This window comes from Eubalaena glacialis, chromosome 14 (assembly GCF_028564815.1).
Source record: "Eubalaena glacialis isolate mEubGla1 chromosome 14, mEubGla1.1.hap2.+ XY, whole genome shotgun sequence".
Lineage (NCBI taxonomy): Eukaryota > Metazoa > Chordata > Mammalia > Artiodactyla > Balaenidae > Eubalaena > Eubalaena glacialis.
This window is the reverse complement of record NC_083729.1, coordinates 39,193,021-39,213,293: the sequence shown is the minus strand read 5'-3', so window position 1 is coordinate 39,213,293 and position 20,273 is coordinate 39,193,021. Positions and strand designations below refer to the sequence as shown.

At 35.8% G+C, this 20,273-nt stretch overlaps 1 protein-coding gene across 2 annotated transcripts in view; it reads right to left on the bottom strand.

The window, feature by feature from the left end:
* CRIPT (CXXC repeat containing interactor of PDZ3 domain) overlaps positions 1-20,273 on the bottom strand; it is a 52,930-nt gene that overhangs the window by 26,226 nt on the left and 6,431 nt on the right. The window contains exon 5 of one of the 2 annotated variants that reach the window (XM_061211121.1): positions 20,047-20,135. In XM_061211121.1, coding sequence (XP_061067104.1) covers positions 20,071-20,135 — 65 coding nt within the window. In that variant the 3' untranslated portion in view covers positions 20,047-20,070. Of the gene's footprint in view, positions 1-19,223; positions 20,136-20,273 lie in introns of those variants that run through there. The other variant, XM_061211120.1, reaches the window with a different exon arrangement.

Sequence of the window (20,273 nt, the reverse complement as noted above, 5' to 3'; positions counted from 1 at the left end):
GGGTCCTTCACAATGCGACAGCCGCAAACTCTCTCCCCCTCACCTCTTGGAGAGGGATGGCAGTTGACTTGAAAGACCCTGTATCTCAGGCGAAGAAGAATTTGTTGGCAAAACCAAGTAGGAGACACCAGAGACCGAAATTAGAACTTTTGTTAAGCAATGTATTTTTATCATTAAACTCTTGGCCAAAGCTCATTTGTTCCAAATGGGCTACCTTAGCTGAGTATGCTCACCTGAGTATGGGGTGAGTTCCTTGAAAATACAGGTGTGTTGCAAACGATCCACAAAGAAACCAAATTAACATTTATTTTATAAATGAAGGATAGTGAGAGAAGGTAGAAGGATCTTTGGCCCACTAAATCATGAAATAGGATTATGTTTCTCCAGCTGTGCGAAAATTAATATCCTGTTTGGGGAACCTCAACCACATCAACTAAAGGCCAGCTCCATGTTGTGGAAACAAATCAAAGGACTGCATTTGGCAAGAGGCCCCGACATTCCAGATCACACAGAAAATAATTACATACTATTATTCTTGAGTGAATGTAGCAAGAAAATAAAATCTGAGGGTAAATAATCAGAACAGACTAAAGACATTTGCTTTAGTCATCTAGATCAAATTACTTAATAGTTTAATCTATGAATGTAGAATAATATGAGTTTAGGCCAATAAGACAATCTTGAGAGATGTCTGAGTGACTTCTGGCCCTAAATGTGGTCCATAAAGTGATTAAGGAACTAAAAAACAAAAGTAGCAGTGTGGGAAAACATTGTACCACTACTGTGCAGCCGCTAGTCTTTTATATCTACCCAAGATTTTTCCCAAAATGCTGATCATTTCTAGAACTATCTAGAACAGGGGTCAGCAATCTTTTTCTTAAAGGGCCAGGTAGTAAATATTTTAGGTTTGCAACTCTGCCACTGTACACAAAAGAAACCATAGACAATCTATCACTGAATGGCCATAGCTGTGTTCCAATAAAACTTTATATACAAAAATAGGCAACTAGCCTGTGAATCATAGTTTGCTGACCCTTGATCTTGAACAACTGCACAGATGTAGAAAAATTATAAGCTCATTTTAAAAAATTATGAGTTCGTTGGAGCACCACAGCAGACCAATTTCTGTGGGGCCATGATGACGGTGTATTGGTCTACTGGTCAGCAAACTGTGCCCTTTTTCTACAAACATTACATAAAGAAGCCTGGATGAGGATTGTCTGGTGTTGTCAAAGAGGCCAGTTGACTCGCAGGTAGCAGACCTGGTGCTGGATTCACAGAGTTGTTAGTTTGAAGTGCAAACTACTTACATAGAAGGAATAAGCACACTAAGCCAATCCTATAATCTTTTCACACTTCCACCACTCATGGTGGCTTTGTAAGGTAGCTTGGGGATTCTGTAGCTGACACCAACTTTAAAAGGTAAGGTTATACACCAAAAAGTTTCAGTTTCCTTTCTAATTCAGATTCATTAAAACAATTCTTTCGCCTGGGCGGGTCAATGTGCCTGCTGTGTTTGTGGTTGTGTTGACCAGACATCACTGTGTAACCACCCCTTCCCCAACCTATCCTCTGTCACTGCTGGCTGCTCAGGTATGTGTAACTTGTGCCTGAAATGAAAGGTGGAGCTGGGTCCAAATTCTCTTTCAGTAATTTGAACTGAAAGACTAGAGGGAAGAAGCAGTTGGTGGTAGAGATGTAGCCAGACAGGTCACATGGCCTCAGGGATTAGAATAGCCGTCTGGGGGCCTTGTACAAGATGTGCTCACGGAAAAAGCCGAAGTAAAACAGAGAAAGTGTTTCTGTTTCTTTCCAGTCCCAGAAGGCTGGTTGTTCTTCAGGAATGTTTATATTCCAATGAGACCCCTCTGTGAATTCTCAACAGCCTCCCTTTCTTTTTTCTTGAGGGGTCTTGATTGGGCCTTTTCTCAATGACTGAATCATGCAGTGCTCTACCAGGCACATTTCCTGCCACACCAACATTTTATTTAATGTGTTTACATCTACCACCCATGAATATGAGATTCTGTACATTCAACTGTGATCTATTTAACTTCTATACCTGTTGGAGGTAACAAATACAATCAAATTTTCCTTGTCAATGACTTTTAAATCTGTCCTTTCCATTCCCATCCCTCCCATTATGGCCTAGTTTATCACTCCTATCTAGATATCAGCCACAGTCTCCTGGAAAGCTCCTCTGCCTCTACTCATTCCCTATTCTTGTCCATCTGTTACCAGAGCTCTTAAGATTAATATTTATAAAACCTACTTTCATCAAATCTCTTCTTAGATGAAAAGTCCATAATGCTTTTCTACTGCCTCCTGGATCCAATATGACATATTCAAACCAGCACTGTAGGCTTCATAATCTGGTCCCACCTTATCTATTTATTGTATTCATATCTCCCATAACCCTTCAACATGAACTTCAGTTTCAACCAGTTAATCTCCCATATCCTCTGTTAACATCTTTCTCTTCATTCCCACCTCCCAATTATAATATTATCTATAAGAAGTAGAAAGAGGGGAAGGAAATAAAGGCTGTATCTGTTCCCTTCCACCTGACGGCCTACATTCCAAAGGGTAAATGTCTGGTGACAATTAGAAACATGACAACTATCAAAAGTATATGGAGGGCTTCCGTGGTGGTGCAGTGGTTGAGAATCTGCCTGCCAATGCAGGGGACACGGGTTCGAGCCCTGGTCTGGGAAGATCCCACATGCCGCGGAGCAGCTAGGCCCGTGAGCCACGATTACTGAGCCTGCGCGTCTGGAGGCTGTGCTCCGCAACAAGAGAGGCCGCGATAGGGAGAGGCCTGCGCACAGCGATGAAGGGTGGCCCCCACTTGCCGCAACTAGAGAAAGCCCTCGCACAGAAACAAAGACCCAACACAGCCATAAATAAATAAATAAATAAATAAATAAATAAAACTAAAAAAAAAAAAAAAGTATATGGAATTGAAGCTTCTGGATAAAGACAGTGGAATGAAACATATCTAATTTTTATCCTGCTCAATCTCCTCACATAAAAATACAGTAAAGGCACTTAAGGGGGTGGCATAAATCCTAAGGATAAAGAGAGTGAAAGAGGATACCAAAGGAACCAAATTTTGGAGGGTAGAAAGCAGACAAATAGTAATGGACTTGGCAAACCTGAAAGACCAAATTGTAAACTGACATTAAGTAAAAATAAAAATAAATTCTATATGCACTCCAGAATCCTCAAAAGACTCAAGGATTGATGGTGCCTCTGGAAGTGGGGTGAAACAGGGTGTTGAAATAAGGAAGACTGGTTGAATGAAGGCTGTTTGAGGATCATGTAGCTTCCTGGATTTCTCCCCTCCCCATACTCCACATCACTGGTGATTGCCCGTCCCACACTGTGGCCAAAGTCTAGAGATTTAGGCTCCAGAGATGGGTAAACAGATGGTTTCTGGATGGAGGAAAACCAGGCACAGTTGAAGGTCGGTATGAAGTACTTAAAACAGGAAAAATAAGTGAATGGCTGTATATCAAATACTAAGGCTTCCTGCTTTCTTCCACTTTATCCTTAGGCAAGAGAAATTGGAGGACTATTCTGTGGAGAATATGACCACCTCAAAAAGAAGTATCTAAATATACTGACTTCAACAGTCCCTTTGCAAACAGTTTAGATAGAATCACCCTAAATCAGTGATTCTCAACTTAAGATGCATATGGCAATGTCTGGAGACATTTTTTATTTTCACAAAACTTGGTGGGGTCAGGGGTTCTGGCATCTAGTGGGTAGAGGCTAGGGATGCTGCTAAATATCCTACAATGCACAAGAAAAGCCTCCCACAACAAAGGATTATCCAATCCAAAACATCAGTAGTGTTACTGTTGATTAACCTCTGCCTTACATGAAACTCATGGCCAACTTGTCTACCAACACAAGCAGAGTTTCCAATAGTCTCCCCATACTATTAAGAGTAAGCAGAAAGAAAAAAAGGCCAGACATTTGAAGAAAACTAACAAGGAAGACAGAGCCCTAAACAAACATAAAAGCAACGTGGAGGAAACAGAGACTGTGTGGGAAGAGGAAAACTCTACAAAACTACACTTGACTTCCACTTATGACCATGATGGACTGCCAGGAACCAAACTTACCTTACTGCTCTAAACAGTTAAGAAACCAGACAAAATCTAGAAAACTGTTTTCTGATATTGGACAACAGGACTACCTTTCACATCTAAGTCCTGGATTTGACTTTTGTGTACAGGGATCCAGTCTGAATTTACTGAAGAATTTCCCCACTGATTTACAATGCCACTTGCATCATATACCACCTTCCCATATACGTATTCATCGACTCCTGGTCTCTCTGTTTCTGTCTTTGTGCTGGTACAATACTGTCCTAATACTTGAGTTTTATGAAAAACTTTGATGCTTGGTACATCAAGACCCTCCAACTTATTATTCTTTAAAAGTGTCTTTTGGCCCTTTGCTCTTCCATATAAATTTTATGATCAGCCTGTTGAGTTCTATCTTGTTCAACAAATTTTATAACTTTCTCCAAAAGCACTTGGACACCTTCTGTTATATTTATTCTTATATTTTTGATTTCTATTATATAGAGTATATTTTTAAATTACATTTTGTTTTTGCTGGTATGCTTAAATGCATTCTACTTTTGTGTACTGATCTCCTTTGCGGTAAATTGGATAAACTGTTTATTCAGCCTAATAATTTGCTGTGGATTCTTTTGGGATCCACAAAATACTGGAATACTGCAAACAATTAGTTTTGCTTTTTCCTTCTGATCTCTATACCTTTTTTCTTCTTTGTCTTGTTTTACTGCACTTGCTAGAATCTCTAGTACAATGTTGAATAGAAGTGGTAAGAGTAGGCATTCTTGTTACTAATTTTAAAGGCAATGCATTTAATACTTGATAGGATATTTGCTGTGGGCTTTTGATGTTACCTTTTACTAGGTTAAGGAATTTCTATTCTCGTTTTCATTGTTTGTTGGATTTTATAAAAAATAATCATATAGTTTTTTTCATTAATTTGTTAATGTAAGTAATGAATTAATAGATTTTTAAAAATGTTGGCCAATCTTGCATTCCTGGGATAAACTCGTATTGGTCACAAAATAATATTATCAACTGTTATGCATTGCTGAATTAGTTTCCTAATATTTTCCATCTATGCTCATGACTGATAATGCTCTGTAATTTTCTTTTCTTTACAGTACTTGCTTGATTTGGGTAACAAGGTTATACTAGCCTTATAAGTGAGTTGAGGAGTATTCCCACTTTTTCTCTTGTTTGAAAAAGTCTGTGTAAGTTTGGAATCACTTGTTATTTGAATTTTGGTATAATTCACCTGTAAAACCATCTCATTCTAATGTTTGACTCCTGATAAAATTTCTTTAGTGATTATAGGACCTTTCAGGTTTTTTAGTTTATTCTTGAGTCAATCATTTTAATTTTTGTAAGAAAATATCCATTTCATCTAATATTCTTCAACTCATACTGGCATAAAAGCATCCATAATATTCTTTTTTTTTGCTTTGCTTTATCTATAATTATGTTCCATTGTTTATTCTTAAAATTGACTATTCCTGATTTTTTTCTTTATCAGTCTTGCTATAGGTTTTAGAATTTTACTAGTTTTTACAAAGAATGAACTTTTTGCTTTTTGAGCTCCGTTTTTTCTACTGTATCTTTGTTTTACATGTGATTAATGAATCACATTTATGATCTTATTTTTATTAATTCCTTCTCCCTACCTTCTTTGGATTTGTCTTCTAACTTCAGTCCGATTCTTAGCTCATTGTCAGACTTTCTTCTTTTCCCATATAAGCATTTAAAGTTATATATTTCCCTCTGAATTCCACTTTAGCTGTATCCCACAAGTTTTGATAAATTATTTTCATTATTATTTGATCTTAAGTATATTCTAATTCCACTATGATTTTTCAGACTCATTAGTTATTTAGAAGTATGTCTTACATTTCCGAATACAGTCGTCCTTTGATATCTGCAGGGAACTGTTTCCAGGACCCACCCCCCCCACCACACACACAACAATTCTCAGATGTTCAAGTCCCTTATATAAAATGGTGTAGTATTTCCATATAACCTATGTACATCTCTCCTGTAAACTTTAAATCATCTCTAGATTATTTATAATGTCTATAATGTAATGCTATGTAAATAGTTGTAAAAGACAATGTAAATGCTATCTAAATAGTTGCCAGCACATGGCAAATGCAAGTTTTGCTTTTTAGACATTTCTGGAAAATTTTTTGGGGAATATTTTCAACCTGTGGTTGGTTGAATTCGTGGATGTAGCACCCAAGGATACAGAGGGCCGACTGTATAGTTTTAAAAAATTATCTTTCTGCTGTTGATTTCTAACCTAATTGTGTTGTGATTAAAGGTTGGTTTTACTGATATCAAATTTCTGAAAATTGTTGAGACCTGTCTTATGGTTTAGTACATGATTATTTTTTTTTTGTAAATGTTCCTGGCATGCTTAAGAATGCAAATTATCCAGTTATTGGGATGATCTTTTATGTGTCCATTAGGTCAAGCTAGTTAATTGTACTGTTCAAATCTTACTGAAGTTTTATATTTTGGCTGTTTTTTAAAAAATTCTTTTAAATTAAAAAATTTTTTTCTTTAATTTTAATTTTAATTTTTTATACAGAAGGTTCTTATTAGCCATCAATTTTATACACATCAGTGTATACATGTCAATCCCAATCGCCCAATTCATCACACCACCACCACCACCCCCCCACGGCTTTCCCCCCTTGGTGTCCATACCTTTGTTCTCTACATCTGTATCTCAATTTCTGCCTTGCAAACCGGTTCATCTGTACCATTTTTCTAAGTTCCACATATATGTGTTAATATACGATATTTGTTTTTCTCTTTCTGACTTACTTCACTCTGTATGACAGTCTCTAAATCCATCCATGTCTCAACAAATGACCCAATTTCGTTCCTTTTTATGGCTGAGTAATATTCCATTGTATATATGTACCACATCTTCTTTATCCATTCATCTGTCGATGGGCATTTAGGTTGCTTCCATGACATGGCTATTGTAAATAGTGCTGCAATGAACATTGGGGTGTATGTGTCTTTTTGAATGATGGCTTTCTCTGGGTATATGCCCAGTAGTGGGATTGCTGGATCATATGGTAATTCTATTTTTAGTTTTTTAAGGAACCTCCATACTGTTCTCCATAGTGGCTGTATCAGTTTACATTCCCACCAAGAGGGCAAGAGGGTTCCCTTTTCTCCACACCCTCTCCAGCATTTGTTGTTTGTAGATTTTCTGATGAAGCCCATTCTAACTGGTGTGAGGTGATACCTCATTGTAGTTTTGATTTGCATTTCTCTAATAACGATGTTGAGCAGCTTTTCATGTGCTTCTTGGCCATCTGTATGTCTTCTTTGGAGCTATGTCTATTCAGGTCTTCTGCCCATTTTTGGATTGGGTTGTTTGTTTTTTTAATATCGAGCTGCATGAGCTGTTTATATATTTTGGAGATTAATCCTTTGTCCGTTGATTTGTTTGCAAATATTTTCTCCCATTCTGAGGGTTGTCTTTTTGTCTTGTTTATGGTTTCCTTTGCTGTGCAAAAGCTTTGAAGTTTCATTAGGTCCCATTTGTTTATTTTTTTTTTTAATTTCCATTACTCTAGGAGGGGGATAAAAAAAGATCTTGCTGTGATTTATGTCAAAGAGTGTTCTTCCTACGTTTTCCTCTAAGAGGTTTATGGTGTCTGGCCTTACACTTAGGTCTCTAATCCATTTTGAGTTTATTTTTGTGTATGGTGTTAGGGAGTGTTCTAATTTCATTCTTTTAAATGTAGCTGTCCAGTTTTCCCAGCACCACTTATTGAAGAGGCTGTCTTTTCTCCATTGTATATCCTTGCCTCCTTTGTCATAGATTAGTTGACCATAGGTGCATGGGTTTACCTCTGGGCTTTCTATCTTGTTCCATTGATCTATGTTTCTGTTTTTGTGCCAGTACCATATTGTCTCGATTACTGTAGCTTTGTAGTATAGTCTGAAGTCAGGGAGTCTGATTCCTCCAGCTCCGTTTTTTTCCCTCAAGACCGCTTTGGCTATTCGGGGTCTTTTGTGTCTCCATACAAATTTTAAGATTTTTTGTTCTAGTTCTGTAAAAAATGCCATTGGTAATTTGATAGGGATTGCATTGAATCTGTAGATTGCTTTGGGTAGTATAGTCATTTTCACAATATTGATTCTTCCAATCCAAGCACATGGTATATCTCTCCATCTGTTGGTATCATCTTTAATTTCTTTCATCAGTGTCTTATAGTTTTCTGCATACAGGTCTTTTGTCTCCCTAGGTAGGTTTATTCCTAGGTATTTTATTCTTTTTGCTGCAGTGGTAAATGGGAGTGTTTCCTTAATTTCTCTTTCAGATTTTTTGTCATTAGTGTATGGGAATGCAAGAGATTTCTGTGCATTAATTTTGTATCCTGCAACTTTACCAAATTCATTGATTACCTCTAGTAGTTTTCTGGTGGCATCTTTAGGATTCTCTATGTATAGTATCATGTCATCTGCAAACAGTGACAGTTTTACTTCTTCTTTTCCAATTTGTATTCCTTTTATTTCTTTTTCTTCTCTGATTGCTGAGGCTAGGACTTCCAAAACTATGTTGAATAATAGTGGTGAGAATGGTCATCCTTGTCTTGTTCCTGATCTTAGAGGAAATGCTTTCAGTTTTTCACCATTGAGAATGATGTTTACTGTGGGTTTGTCGTATATGGCATTTATTATGTTGAGGTAGGTTCCCTCTATGCCCACTTTCTGTAGAGTTTTTATCATAAATGGGTGTTGAATTTTGTCAAAAGCTTTTTCTGCATCCATTGAGATGATCATATGGTTTTTCTTCTTCAATTTGTTATTATGGTGTATCACATTGATTGATTTGCATATATTGAAGAATCCTTGCATTCCTGGGATAAATCCCACTTGATCATGGTGTATGATCCTTTTAATGTGTTGTTGGATTCTGTTTGCTAGTATTTTGTTGAGGATTTTTGCATCTATATTTATCAGTGATATTGGTCTGTAATTTTCTTTTTTTGTAGTATCTTTGTCTGGTGTTTGTATCAGGGTGATGGTGGCCTCACAGGATGAGTTTGGGAGTGTTCCTTTCTCTGCAATTTTTTGGAAGAGTTTGAGAAGGATGGGTGTTAGCTCTTCCCTAAATGTTTGAGAGAATTCACCTGTGAAGCCATCTGGTCCTGGACTTTTGTTTGTTGGAAGATTTTTAATCACAGTTTTAACTTCATTACTTGTGATTGGTCTGTTCATACTTTCTATTTCTTCCTGGTTCAGTCTTGGAAGGTTATACCTGTCTAAGAATTTGTCCATTTCTTCCAGGTTGTCCATTTTATTGGCATAGAGTTGCCTGTAGTAGTCTCTTAGGATGCTTTGTATTTCAGCGGAGTCTGTTGTAACTTCTCCTTTTTAATTTCTAATTTTATTGATTTGCGTCCTCTCCCTCTTTTTCATGGTGAGTCTAGCTAATAGTTTATCAATTTTATCTTCTCAAAGAAGCAGCTTTTAGTGTTATTGATCTTTGTTATTGTTTTCTTTGTTTCTATTTCATTTATTTCTGCTCTGACCTTTATGATTTCTTTCCTTCTACTAACTTTGGGTTTTGTTTGTTCTTCTTTCTCTAGTTCCTTTAGGTGTAAGGTTAGATTATTTGAGATTTTTCTTGTTTCTTGAGGTAGGCTTGTATAGCTATAAACTTCCTTCTTAAACTGCTTTTGCTGCATCCCATAGGTTTTGGATCATCGTGTTTTCATTGTCATTTGTCTCTAGGTATTTTCTGATTTCCTCTTTGATTTCTTCAGTGATCTCTTTGTTATTTAGCAACGTATTGTTTAGCTTCCATGTGTTTGTGTTTTTTACATTTTTTTCCCTGTAATTGATTTCAAATCTCATAGCATTGTGGTAAGAAAAGATGCTTGATATGATTTCAATTTTCTTAAATTTACTGAGGCTTGATTTGTGACCCAAGGTGTGATCTATCCTGGAGAATGTTCCATGCGCACTTGAGAAGAAAGTGTAATCTGCTGTTTTTGGATGGAATGTCCTATAAAAATCAATTAAATCTATCTGGTCTATTGTGTCATTTAAAGTTTCTGTTTCCTTATTTATTTTCATTTTGGATGATCTATCCATTGGTGTGAGGTGTTAAAGTCCCCCACTATTATTGTGTTACTGTCGATTTCCTCTTTTACAGCTGTTAGCAATTGCCTTATGTATTGAGGTGCTCCTATGTTGGGTGCATATATAATTGTTATATCTTCTTCTTGGATTGATCCCTTGATCATTATGTAGTGTCCTTCCTTGTCTCTTGTAACATTCTTTATTTTCAAGTCTATTTTATCTGATATGAGTATTGCTACTCCAGCTTTCTTTTGATTTCCATTTGCATGGAATATCTTTTTCCATCCCCTCACTTTCAGTCTGTATGTGTCCCTAAGTCTGAAGTGGGTCTCTTGTAGACAGCATATATATGGGTCTTGTTTTTGTATCCATTCAGCAAGCCTGTGTCTTTTGGTGGGAGCATTTAATCCATTCACATTTAAGGTAATTATCGATATGTATGGTCCTATGACCATTTTCTTAATTGTTTTGGGTTTGTTTTTGTAGGTCCTTTTCTTCTCGTGTTTCCCACTTAGAGAAGTTCCTTTAGCATTTGTTGTAGAGCTGGTTTGGTGGTGCTGAATTCTTTTAGCTTTTGCTTGTCTGTAAAGCTTTTGATTTCTCCATCGAATCTGAATGAGATCCTTGCCGGGTAGAGTAATCTTGGTTGTAGGTTCTCCCCTTTCATCACTTTAAGTATATCATGCCACTCCCTTCTGGCTTGTAGAGTTTCTGCTGAGAAATCAGCTGTTAACCTTATGGGAGTTCCCTTGTATGTTATTTGTCATTTTTCCCTTGCTGCTTTACATAATTTTTCTTTGTCTTTAATTTTTGCCAATTTGATTACTATGTGTCTCAGCGTGTTTCTCCTTGGGTTTATCCTGCATGGGACTCTCTGCGCTTCCTGGACTTGGGTGGCTATTTTCTTTCCCATGTTAGGGAAGTTTTCGACTATAATCTCTTCAAATATTTTCTCAGGTCCTTTCTCTCTCTCTCCTCCTTCTGGGACCCCTATAATGCGAATGTTGTTGCGTTTAATGTTGTCCCAGAGGTCTCTTAGGCTGTCTTCATTTCTTTTCATTTTTTTTTCTTTATTCTGTTCTGCAGCAGTGAATTCCACCATTCTATTTTCCAGGTCACTTATCCATTCTTCTGCTTCAGTTATTCTGCTATTGATTCCTTCCAGTGTAGTTTTCATTTCAGTTATTGTATTCTTCATCTCTGTTTGTTTGTCCTTTAATTCTTCTAGGTCTTTGTTAAACATTTCTTGCATCTTCTCGATCTTTGCCTCCATTCTTTTTCCGAGGTCCTGGATCATCTTCACTATCATTATTCTGAATTCTTTTTCTGGAAGGTTGCCTATCTCCACTTCATTTAGTTGTTTTTCTGGGGTTTTATCTTGTTCCTTCATCTGGTACATAGCCCTCTGCCTTTTCATCTTGTCTATCTTTCTGTGAATGTGGTTTTTGTTCCAAAGGCTGCAGGATTGTAGTTCTTCTTGCTTCTGCTGTCTGCCCTCTGGTGGATGAGGCTATCTAAGAGGCTTGTCTGCTTGTTTCATCAATTAGTGCGAGAAGTATGTAAAATCTTTCACTATAACACTTTTGTCAATTTTTGCTTTATATATTTTGAAGCTATATCATTAGCAGTATATAGCTTAGAATTGTTTTTATCTTCTTGGAAACTTAAACCTTTTATCAGTATGTAATGGTCTTTTTTCCCTCTAGTAATGCTTTTTGCCTTAAGACTTACTTTTTCTACATTAATATAGCCACGCCAGTTTTCTTTTAGTTAGTGTCTGCCTGATATACTTTCCCATCCTTTTACTATAAACACACTTAAGCATTCTGCTGGAACTTTAAAAAAAAAGTGACAATATTTGTTTAACTGGAAAATTTAGTATATTCACATCAGTTGTGATTAGAGATATATTTGAATTTATTGCCTTCATCTTACTTTGTCCCTTCTATTCTCTAAATGTCTTCCCCCCCTCCTTTTTTGACTTCTTTTGGATTAATATATTTTCCCTTATTCCATATAATACCTCTGGTTTGGAAAATATGCTCTTTATTTTATTCTTTGTTATTTAAGAAATTTTAACATGTATTTTTTAACTTGACCAAGTTGAAAGTTTGTCAATATCTTTTTCTTCTTGAGTACTTAACCTGATCAACTAAACTACATTTTAACATTTCCTAGTATTTTAGTTCTTATTAACTCCACAAATTAGATATTATCATGTTATATAATCAATGTTTATCTATAGTTACCTGCATATTTACCATTTTCTGGGACTGATCATTCTTTCTTACATTTCATTAATTTTTGAGCTCATTTTCTTCTTCCTGAAGTATGCCTTTTGGAATGTCCTCTACTGAGGATCTGTTGGTTTACACTCGCTTGCCTAAAAATGTCTCTTTCATTCCTGTTCTTAAAAAAACTATTTATTATGAAAAAAATTTAAACATGTCTGTTTTGGATGTAGGTCAGACCTTTTGCCTCTACCTTTCATGTCTCAATTTCTACTTCGTATTTTCTATCTCTGGATCTTTGTGCTAAAGTCTCTGGAGAGATTTTAATTTTCTTCCCCTGGTCTCTCCAGGGCTAAGGCCATGATAAGAACGTATTCCCACTGCCTTTTTGTGTATAAGTGGGGTTGTAAAGTATATCCACTGAAATCGTTGCCTTGTAGGGCTCCATGCTTAATGCACATGTCTCTTATCTAACTTTCCCACCTTGCTCAAGTCCAGGGCATTGTCTTCCATGCACGTGATGCTTTAAGATGTAGGCTTTAGGCACTGCGAGATTGGAAGATATTCTTTAAGGCAAGTACTGGTTTTGGTGCTAGTTTACACTTTGGACTTGCACTTTCTCTTTGTTTCTGGCCTCTGAGGATCATCATCACTTTCTCGCCAGTTTAATCAAATCTATATTTTAAAATTATACATATGTACAAATTTTATATACTTATATGCATATGTATATATGTTAATATTTTCCAGGATTTTTATTGTATGGTTAAGTTTCTCTGGATATCTTGTTCACAATGTTGTTGGAGATTTACATCCATCTATTTGATCTTTAAGTTGCTAAAACTGCAAATCTTTTAGCATGATGGAAAATTACAAACCAAGAAAAAACGCCATTGCCCTCTGGTGGAGAACCAATACTATTACAACATCTAAATGAGACCCAGTATGACTCAACTTCTGATTTCCTCATTTAGTCAACAAGGCTGTTGAATCTTTTATCAGGTCTTTCAAATCTGTCCCTTCATTTCGATTCTCCTAGTATCACCTTAGTCTAGTTCCTATTCTTTTTTTTTTTTTCTGCTAGAATTGTTGTTTTTGAACCAGTCTCTCTCTTTATATTCTTTCAATATATTTCCTTTGTGCCTATCATCACCCCTTACTTTTACAATTTTACATTAATTTGATGGGTTGTTTATCAAGTTCTTGCTTATGAGCAAAAAACTTGGAACCAATAACAGTAGTCTGATTAGGGATGTGAATGTAGTATAGATCCAATAAATGTTAGCTGATTCGAAACAAGTATTTACTAACATTTATTCACTTACCAAATTTATCTGGGAGGCAGCACACGCACAAAAGTTCCCCAACTTTTTTTCTGTAGTAACAGACTAATGAATGACATTCACATGTATAATTCTCCTGCTTGCTTACTTAGATTTTTTTAAAACTTAAAACTATTTTTAATTACAAAACACATGACCAGTATTAAAAAATACAGAGTTCTGGGGACCTCCCTGGCGGTCCAGTGGTTAAAGACTCCACGCTTCCACTGCAGGGGGCTTGGGTTCGATCCCTGGTCCAGGAACTAAGAGGACGCATGCCACGTGGTGCAACCAAAAGTAAAAAAATAAAATAAAATAAAATCAGAGTTCTGCAAATAATGATGCTGGAGGCCCGGGTTCTCACTGTGGAAGAAGATACAAATATGGAATGGGTAAAGACAAGGAAGAACCCTGTGGGGTTGGATTGGAAATAGAGATATCAGAAAAACTGGTGATTTTTACTATATGTTTCCTAGTTCTTTCTGTTGAAGGGGCCTAGAAACAATGACACCCAGCAGGCCCAGACCTTAGTTTCTAAACACCATTCTCTACTAAAAGAAACTAAGGATCTTTGAAGAAATAGCTGATTCCAGGCATAGGGTGGAGGGAAAAAAACAAGATAAACTTGGAACATTTTGTGCTGAAAAGTAAGAAATTTCTCAAAGAATGATAAAAACATGTCAAAAAGACCCAGAAGCCAGCCTAAAAGGTCTCCCACTGGCCAAATATGGGGCAATTTGACATTAAAGCAAATGAGAGTAACAGACTGAATAAGATAGGAATTTATGAGTTCATACTAATATAAGTGAGAAAGAGAAGTCTTTTCCTTACAGTAGAATGCCAACCAGTAAATGTAGAAGGAGTGACAGAATTGGAAAGCCACAATTTGGCAGCCATCAGAGTAGCAATTAATTCAGCCAAGAAACATCACTGGATGTTAAACTTAGTGTATGAAAATTTGCTGAGAAACAGAATATTTACAGTCTCTAAGTATCTCCCCACAAAACGCTTGTTAGTTTAAAAGAAAAAATTAAGAATCTTTACAGTGGAAAAATCTAGCAGATACCACCTAAAACAAGTGATCAAAATTAACAGCCTGTGATGGGACAACTGATATCAGGATATGATGCACTGAAAAGGACACAGCATCACTTCTATGATATTCCTGTCAAATATGCATAAGTTCAATCTAATCATAAACAAACATCAGAAAATGTCAAATTAAGAGACACTATAAAATAACTGGTATATGTTTTTCATGACCTTGACATTTTTGAAAGACAGGTTGAAGAACTGTTCCAGACTGAAGGAGACTAGAGACTTGACAACTAAATGTAATGTGTTATTCTGGATTGGATCCTGGACTATTTTTTCCCCCCAACAAAGTCCACTACAGGAACGACTAGTGAAATATGGAAAATATTAGATAATGTATTATATTAATATTATATTAATGCTAATTTTCTGATTTTGATAATTGTGCTGTGGTTATGGAAGAAAATATCCCTGTTCTTAGAAAATACACACTTAAATATTTGGGGTAAAGAGGAATTATCTGTAACTCACACTCAAGTGGTCAGAAAAAAAGCATTTGGGGCTTCCCTGGTGGCGCAGTGGTTGAGAATCTGCCTGCTAATGCAGGGGACATGGGTTCGAGCCCTGGTATGGGAGGATCCCACATGCCACGGAGCAACTGGGCCTGTGAGCCACAACTACTGAGCCTGCGCTTCTGGAGCCTGTGCTCCACAACAAGAGAGGCCACGATAGTGAGAGGCCCGTGCACCACGATGAAGAGTGGCCCCCGCTCGCCGCAACTAGAGAAAGCCCTTGCACAGAAACGAAGACCCAACACAGCCAAAAATAAATAAATAACCCATTAACTTTAAAATAAAACTTCAATGAAAAACAAAAAACAAAACAAAAAAAAGCATTTATTCTATACTCATGATAAATAGATAAAGGGAAACCTTTTCCTTAGAGTAGAATGACAATTAATTAATACAGAAAGAATAATGTAGTTAGAAAAATCACAACTTTTTAAACAGCACAGTAAAAATTTATTCAGACAAGAATTATCAAAAGATGCTAAATCTAGGAGGGGAAGGTTTGATGAGGAACAGAATATCAATCAACCTGGTCTCAAACTTTCTCCTCACAAATTATCTAATCACAAAAGAAAAAAATGGGAACTATACAGTGGAGAAACTGGACAACATCTTACCCAAGTGATCAAATTAACATCACCAATAATAGGCAATGGGACATTGTGGGAGTCTGGATGTGACCCTGGGAGGACATATCACTCATAGTATTTCAGCCCATATTGCATAACCTGAATCTAACCATAAGGAAGAATCAGAAAAACCCAAAAAGAAGGATAATCTATACTTTCACTGTCCTGTATTCTTCAAATAAATCAATACTATAAAAGACAAAAAAAGGCTGAAGAACTGGTCCAGATTAGAGTCATGATAATCAAACATATGATCCTGGACTACATCCTGTAGCTGAAAACAAAAATTACCAATGGAACAGCAAATGAAATTGGAATAGGGACTGTAGATTAGAAGAAAGTATTATATCAATGTTAAATTCCTGAATTTGATAACCAAACTTAGTATGTTTGTTCTTATGAAGTATATATACGTAGTATTAAAGGGTATGATGTCTGCAGTGTATTCATCATGTGATCAAGAAAAAAAACATGTAACAAGAGATAGAGACAAAATGGTAAAGTAAATAGGAGAAACATTAAGAAGTTGAAATGCAGAACAATGTATATATTTCTTCTGCTTGAAATTCTCAAAAAATATATATACATATCTATGCATGTAAATATGTATTTCTAAGATACTAAAATTATTAGTACTCTCCTGCTCCCCCAGGTAAGGGAACTAGAAGCTAAAAAGTATTAGGTAGTTGGCATGAGGCTGTAAAGGGTTGTCTTTCTTTTCTCAACCCTTAGTTCCACCCCAAAGAGAAAAACAGTACTAGCAGCTTTCAGATGTCTTCTATCTGTATACATAAACTTCTGCACATATATGTAATTCCTGTACCATTTTGATGGCTGCATATTTTAATGAATGAATGAACTTAAGAAGTGTTCTTGTTGGAATTTAAGTTGTTTCTGACATATACACACATTAAATACAACCTGAAATTTTTTTAAAAACATGCTATTTACTCTAATAAAAGCTATGTTTGATCTTAATCCTGTCATCTTAACGTTATCGTTTCTGTTTTTATGTCTTCTTTTTAAAAACTACCTTATGTTCATGTTTTATTTTGGGAATTTCTTCCTCATTTAATAACTTCTCCTATTCAATTTATGGGAGTCATATTGTTATTTCAACAATATGAAGGTTTATAATACTTAAACTATTCTGAGGTATAATACTGACAAATATCTTCATAGGAGAACATCAGTCTGGCTGTTGGATCATTTACAGAAGAAGGCTAGTCAAGGCATGAATATGAAATATGAGTTGGGGAAGTCCAGATCCCAGTTGATACATGAGAAATACAGTTTCCCAAAGTTGACCAACCCAGATGTTGATGGATCTGGGTCACTCTCTTAACCAGGTCCTTTTATGGGTCCCTTGTATTGATTTTAGTTTAAAATCCCCAATTAAAGCATGAGAAGATACTTCTTGCCCTCAGAGCTGTTGTTATTTATTATATTTTGCATTATCCTTATGATCTTTCTGGGTAAGAATAAGAATATATCCTAGGGAAAAAAACCTTATAGATAAATTAAACAGTTAAAACTTTAAATACTTTCCATAGTATTTTAAAACAAATAAAAATGTGATATCTATACCATATATATCATCATGTTATCTATTCTTCCATTTTATAGTGTTATGTATTTATACTGCACTTGGCAATGAGGAATACTTTTTTGGTGTTCCACAGTAAGCTGCAGGTTTCAAAAGCAGAAGTCCTGTACCTCTGACGGCAGCATAAGAAAAATCTTTGTCTGAAACCTCAAAGTGAATAGAGAGCCCAGAAATAAACCCACACACCTATGATCAATTAATCTTCAACAAAGGAGGCAAGAATATACAATGGAAAAAAGACGGTCTCTTCAGCAAGTGGTGTTGGGAAAGTTGGACAGCCACATGTAAATCAATGAAGTTAGAACACACCCTCTCATCATACACAAAAATAAACTCAAAATGGCTTAAACACTTAAATATAAGACATGATACTATAAAACTCCTAGAAGAGAACATAGGCAAAACATTCTCTGACATAAATCGTACCAATGTTTTCTTAGGTCAGTCTCCCAAAACAATAGAAATAAAAGCAAAAATAAACAAATGGTACCTAATCAAACTTACAAGCTTTTGTACAACAAAGGAAACCATAAACAAAATTAAAAGGACAACCTACAGACTGGGAGAGAATACTTACAAATGACGTGACCAACAAGGGCTTAATTTCCAAAACATACAAACAGCTTATATAACTCAACAACAAAAAAACAAACAACCCAATCAAAAAATGGGCAGAAACCCTAATTAGACATTTCTCCAAAGAAGACATACAGATGGCCAACAGCCACAAGAAAAGGTGCTCAACATCACTAATTATTAGAGAAATGCAAATCAAAACTATGATGAAGTACCACCTCACACCGGTCAGAATGGCCATCATTAAAAAGTCTACAAATAACAAATGCTGGAGAGAATGTGGAGAAAAGGGAACCCTCCTACACTGTTGGTGGGAATGTAAGTTGGTGCAGCCACTATGGAAAACAATATAAAGGCTCCTCAAAAAACTAAAAATTGAACTACTATATGATCTAGCAATTCCACTCCTGGGCATATATCCAGACAAAACTACAATTCAAAAAGATACATGCACCCCTATGTTCATAGCAGCACTATTCACTATAGCCAAGACATGGAAACAACTTAAATGTCCATTGACAGATGAATGGATAAAAAAGATGTGGTACATATATACAATGGAATATTACTCAGCCATAAAAAAGAATGAAATAATGCCATTTGCAGCAACATGGATGGACTTAGAGATTATCATACTAAGAGAAATAAACCAGAAAGAGAAAGACAAATACCATATATCACTCATATGTAGAATCTAAAATATGACACAAATGAGCCTATCTAAGAAACAGAAACAATGTGGGCGGGGTGGGGAGGGAGATGGATTGGGATTTTGGGGTTAGCAGATGCAAACCATTACATATAGAATGGATAAACAACAAGGTCCTACTGCATAGCACAGGGAACTGTATTCAATATCTTGTGATAAACCATAAAGGAAAAGAATTTTAAAAAGAAGGTATATATATATATAACTGAATCACTTTGTTGTACAGCAGAAATTAACACAAAGTTGTAAATCAACTTTACTTCAATTAAAAAAAAAAAAAGAAACCTCAAAGTAGTCTTTCAGCAGTCTATGTTATATATATATTTAAAAAAAGAGTCAAAATGTTTGCTTAGTCTATTTATTTTTGGTGGGGGAAGGAGAAGAGGAGGAGGTTAAAAAGAGTTAGGTTTCTGCTTCAAAGCGCTTTCCCAAGGAATGGTGATTCATTCGTTATACATCATCATGGATGCACACTGTTCTCCTGGCTTTCATGATGGTCTGAATTCAAGGTAATATGTGTAATATGTGTTTTTCTGAAAACCAGTGTATTCATTTGGATTTATGTGGGGTGTTCTTTGCGTTCCCATTCTCATATGAAAGGTATTGGCACTCTGGCTTCAAGAACAAATAAAAAATAACATAAATACAACTTTTGTTTGATTTGGGCCTGGGCTAATTACTTAAGGAACTATTTAGCAATAATGATCTCAGATATTTAAATGCCTTATGAAGCTGCAATTAATTAAGGTACTGCTGATCCTAAGAACTATGCAACCAAAAGGGAATGAGGGAAGAATTCCAAATCTGGATGCCAAGTTCAAAGCCAAATATCAATAACCTCCTTCTCACACTTTTGCAATATCTATAAAGTAGAGGGAAAGGATAATAAAAATTACATGAGTAATGATAAATAAAAAGTGCATACAGAACTGGGAAAATATTTTTTCGTTAAATTTGTCACTTATTCCAGTTCAATAAGATGTTTGTAAGGAAAATAAAAACTTAAGGCAGAAATCTAGTTACACTGCTGCTGTTCAGAACTTCTTGAGAGCAAAAAAATGAATACCAATCTACTTCCCTGGTTTAAACTTGTCTTAAGACATGTTATTTTGTAACTTGAACATCTATATTATGCCTTGAAAATTCAAGCAAAAAGTAAAATCATACGGAAAGCCAGAAACTTCAGTACATCTAGACAGATGTTTGCTTGTAGTTTTTGGTATCCAAAACCTTTTTTCCACACATAGAGCAGATGCCTAAAACAAACAAACAAAAAACTCATGTAAGTAATCAAATGTTAATAACAACTAATAATACTAATCAAATAGCTAACCAATACAAACTATTTGGTTTATTTAAGTCACTCCTGAAGCTTAAAACATAATTTAACAGCA